A 3,839-nucleotide genomic window follows, 5' to 3' on the forward strand; every position below is an offset into this window, starting at 1 on the left:
TTTCCCTTTTTTTTTTTTTTTTTTTTTTTTGACTTCGATTTATTTTTTCTGTGATTTTTGTCTTTAGAGGGGAACTGTTTATTTGTAAATTTACTTTCTCCTTTGTCTTACGGGGAAAAAAAATGTTCTTATGTACTGATTTTTAAGAATACTGCCTGTAAAATATACAAGTATGTTAACAAAAAATGTGTTTGAATTTGTCTCATTTTTGGAAGAGTGAAAGTGAGAGTACTGTCAGTATCAACTAAGAACAGAACATTATTTAACATCCCACCTCTGAATGCGTCTTTTCCATTTGGGGTACTGATCAGTATCGGTTTTTTTTTCAACTGACCCCCGCCAAAAAAAAAAAGGTTTACACTTTTTTCTTTTTTTTTTTTTTTTTTTAAATCTGCCATATATGGATTGTGGTCTCCAGATTCTTCTTTTTTTGTGAAATCATGCTCCCTGGTAGAACTGAAGATGGATCTTGCAACGTTTTAATTGCAGGTTGAATATTCATGTCATTTTCATAATCACCAATTATGAATGTAGATGGACAATTGAAAAATTGCCTTGAAATGAGTCCGGACCTAATTGGCAGCGATAAACTGGCTGAGATTTGAATTTAAAAAAAAAAAATCCCTTCCTGTCAAATTTCTGGCCATTTTGACTGACTGCCCAGTTTTATGCAGACTTACAAAAATCATTTAAGAAGCGTTTAAGATTGTGTAGCTTTTTTCTTTTTTTGGTCTGAGCAATTTCGTCTAACCACATTTAGATTTCGAGGATTACGCGGCCAAAATTATTTACAGTTTTAACATGTTTAAACACTCGGGTACAAAGAGGGATTTGCGGAATTAGTTTTCATTCTTCCTTCCTTTCATCAGTTTTCCCCAACTTATGGACTGCTTTTTACAATGCACATTCCTTTTATCTCAGTGGCCGTTACTGCCTTTGGTGGTACAGGTTTCCCGCCAAATACCGTTTTGTCTCGCAGAATTTGAATAATCATTTAACATATTTAACCGGACAACTCCTCAAATAATTGATGTTCATATTTACAAATATAAGCATACCGTCGAAAAAAAACACGTTAAAGCGTACACTGCTCTTTTCAGAAAAACAGGGCCTTAAACGGATTTAAAATCTGTTTAATTTAAAGGTTTAACCACGGTCTAACGTGGCATGCCTCGGCCAGGACATTTCATATTTATGTCGAACCAAATTAGCCTAAGCAATGAAGCGCAATTAAAATAGAACCACAGAGCACTAGCCTTATAAATTGTTGAACTGATTCGCAATTTTCTGAAGTTGTCTGAGAAACATCATAATTTTAAAACGTATAGGCCTAAGAAAATAATACAGTCAACTGAAGAGACGTACAAAAGAATTCTCAAGTTCTGCCGGTGTATTTCTATAGGCCTTTTTGAGATCCACGTAAATGGCGAAATTTGGTATTTGATTACTTCCTCCCATAGATGAGATGATTTTCAGTTTACGCCCCTCCTGCTACACCTTTACGTATCGGTATAAGCCAAACCAAACAATGATCGCCAAAACAGTAGGTATATCATGTGGATACTTTCGTGTGTGTTTCTGTCCATCGTTTATTAGTCATTTTTGATATTAGTTAATAGATTCGGGGTGGATACAAAGGGTTTTTTTTAATAATTCTTGTCGTTCGTAATAGGTCCGAATCCATTCCTTTCGCTTGCCTCTCAGCTGGGCTGTAGAAATCAATTTTCAGAAATGCTTCCACGTCAAGTGATTTATTGTTAAAATTCAACTGAACTGTATTTCATAGAATTATATATGCAGCAGTTTTTGTTCGTTTGTTTTTTAACTTACAAAAAACACATTGCCTTTTTGCCAGAATAATCCGTAAATTCTGCATTCCGTGTTAGATATATACAAGTTCAATCATTCGTTAAACTAAAAGTCTAACGTGTTTAACAATACTTGAGAACGAATTATATTTAAGTAAAATGACCTTTTAAATGGTGCCCATATATTGACAACACCGTATTCCCCCCGCCCGATTTAATCCCATCCCATTCAGCAGCGCGTACAATCCTTTTTCAAGCCAAAATTGTCCCATAGTAAAATTGTTCAGATATACACGAATGAGCGACCATATCTAGGCACGGAAAAGGGTTGCCTCTTTTAACAGGGTTAGAAAAAAAAAAACAGTTGCCCGTCAACCTAAATTCTCCATGGACATTACACACAGCGTTCTCGTGGGTGTTCATCCACGTTGCCCCATCATCCTCTTGATTTGTCCCCCCAAAATGAAAACTGATAAACAGCAGATAATCGCCGGCTCTACCAAGTTCTTCCATATAGCAGGTTAGAGCTGACCATATTATTGGTGTACTCAATTAGCGCTGCGTCCGTCTGAGCCAGGCTGTTCATCTGGCTGTGGAGGATAGGTGGGCTCGGTGACATCTCCTCCAGGTCTTGAGCTGAAGCTAACGCGCTCACCGTCTGGTTCTGGTGTTGGTTGATCGTGCCTCCAGCTGCTGTCATGACTGCTCCTGAGACGTTTTGCTGCTGAGCCTGTTGATGTCCAGACGTTGGCGTGCTGGAGCCGTTCTGACACGGCTTACCGTCCTTCACTAGTACGGGGACAGCCACTCGCCTTGGCGACTGTTGTTGCTGCTGCTGACATAAGTTGCCGTTGTCCTGTTGCAGCTGTTGTGTAGCTTTGTCCTTCGCTTGCCGTTTCATTTTGTACCTGTGATTCTGGAACCAGATCTTGACCTGCGTCGGAGTAAGATGGATCATGCTGGCCAAGTGCTCCCTCTCGGGTGCGGAGAGATATTTCTGTTGCTTAAACCTCCGCTCTAGCTCGTACACCTGAGCCTGTGAGAAGAGGACACGACGCTTTCTTCGAGGCGCAGCGTGTAAAGTTACCATGGACTTAGTGGCATCCATCCCTGTTAACGTCCCCATGTTCATTCCAGTGGAGGTTCCCATAAATCTAGAAACTTGCAGAAGTTGGAAACATATCATTAACATTAATTTGTTGTGTTTATGTGTTCAATAAACAAGACATTATTTATGATCATCTCTAAGACTGTGCCACTGAATAAAAAAAAATGAAAATATGCTCTTTGGTAAAACAGAGAATATTTTGACGGCTCTATGGCCTATGAACCTTAATTTCAATATATTAGAAATATATTTTGAATATTATAATGTTATAATTGTCCAACACCCTTCTGCATGAACGCCAGGACAATAGTCTTGAGAGCACTACTTACTTGTTGGATAGCGGGGTTCTGGGTTTGCGCCGTACCAAGCTGTTGCGGTTGCGCCATTTCTCATGGTTTCTTGGTACGATGGAAGGTCTCCCATGTTGCCAATGCTCCCGTTGCAATATCCTCCCATGGCAGTGTGTGAGAACTGAGACACGCCGTGTGGCATATGATAGGTAGTGGCCACCGCGGCATTGTGACCCATGCTATGTTGCTGCATGCTCGGCTGAGATACCTGAGTTTGCCGGTATGCGCCAAGAGGAGAAGCGAGGTTCGCGGAACTGTCCATGCCTGCAAACTTTTTGTAGGTCTCCTCTATCGGGCTTAAAATATCTGTCACTGAGAAAGGTGTTGAGTGCTTTGGGCTCAAGGACATGGTTCAGCCCGCAGGTAAATTTGCTGAAGCCGCCACAAGCCCCTGGTTCTCTTTGCTTGCCTCTTTACCGCTGGATGCTTACTGTACGTCAGAGAGCGGTCGTTGCTCGCTGGAGATCCAATTGATCGCCTTGGAAGGAGGAGAGTCGTGGACGCTCTTATCTTGGGTTTATTCTAGCCAGGCGCCAGGTTTACGACAAACATGGGGGGCGGAGCAACGGCCCC

The 3,839-nt window shown here is 40.9% G+C and overlaps 1 protein-coding gene across 1 annotated transcript; it reads right to left on the reverse strand.

Moving 5' to 3' along the window:
* Positions 1–2,304: 2,304 nt before the first annotated feature.
* nkx2.4b (NK2 homeobox 4b) lies at positions 2,305–3,615 on the reverse strand. The gene is made up of 3 exons (XM_030771875.1): positions 3,246–3,615; positions 2,524–2,969; positions 2,305–2,466 (listed from the first exon to the last, which is right to left on the reverse strand). Exons 1-3 carry the CDS (start codon positions 3,613–3,615, stop codon positions 2,305–2,307), a joined length of 978 nt encoding a protein of 325 aa, XP_030627735.1.
* Positions 3,616–3,839: the final 224 nt, after the last annotated feature.

The sequence above is a fragment of the Chanos chanos genome, chromosome 4, assembly GCF_902362185.1.
Source record: "Chanos chanos chromosome 4, fChaCha1.1, whole genome shotgun sequence".
Taxonomy (NCBI): Eukaryota; Metazoa; Chordata; class Actinopteri; order Gonorynchiformes; family Chanidae; genus Chanos; species Chanos chanos.

Coding starts and splice junctions, on each gene's coding strand:
- nkx2.4b (XM_030771875.1), bottom strand. CDS start 3,615: ATGTCCTTGAGCCCAAAGCACTCAACACCTTTCTCAGTGACAGATATT. Junction 2,970..3,245: donor AGAACCCCGCTATCCAACAA/GTAAGTAGTGCT, acceptor AACTTCTGCAAG/TTTCTAGATTTATGGGAACC. Junction 2,467..2,523: donor AACAGGCTCAGCAGCAAAAC/GTCTCAGGAGCA, acceptor CACCAGAACCAG/ACGGTGAGCGCGTTAGCTTC.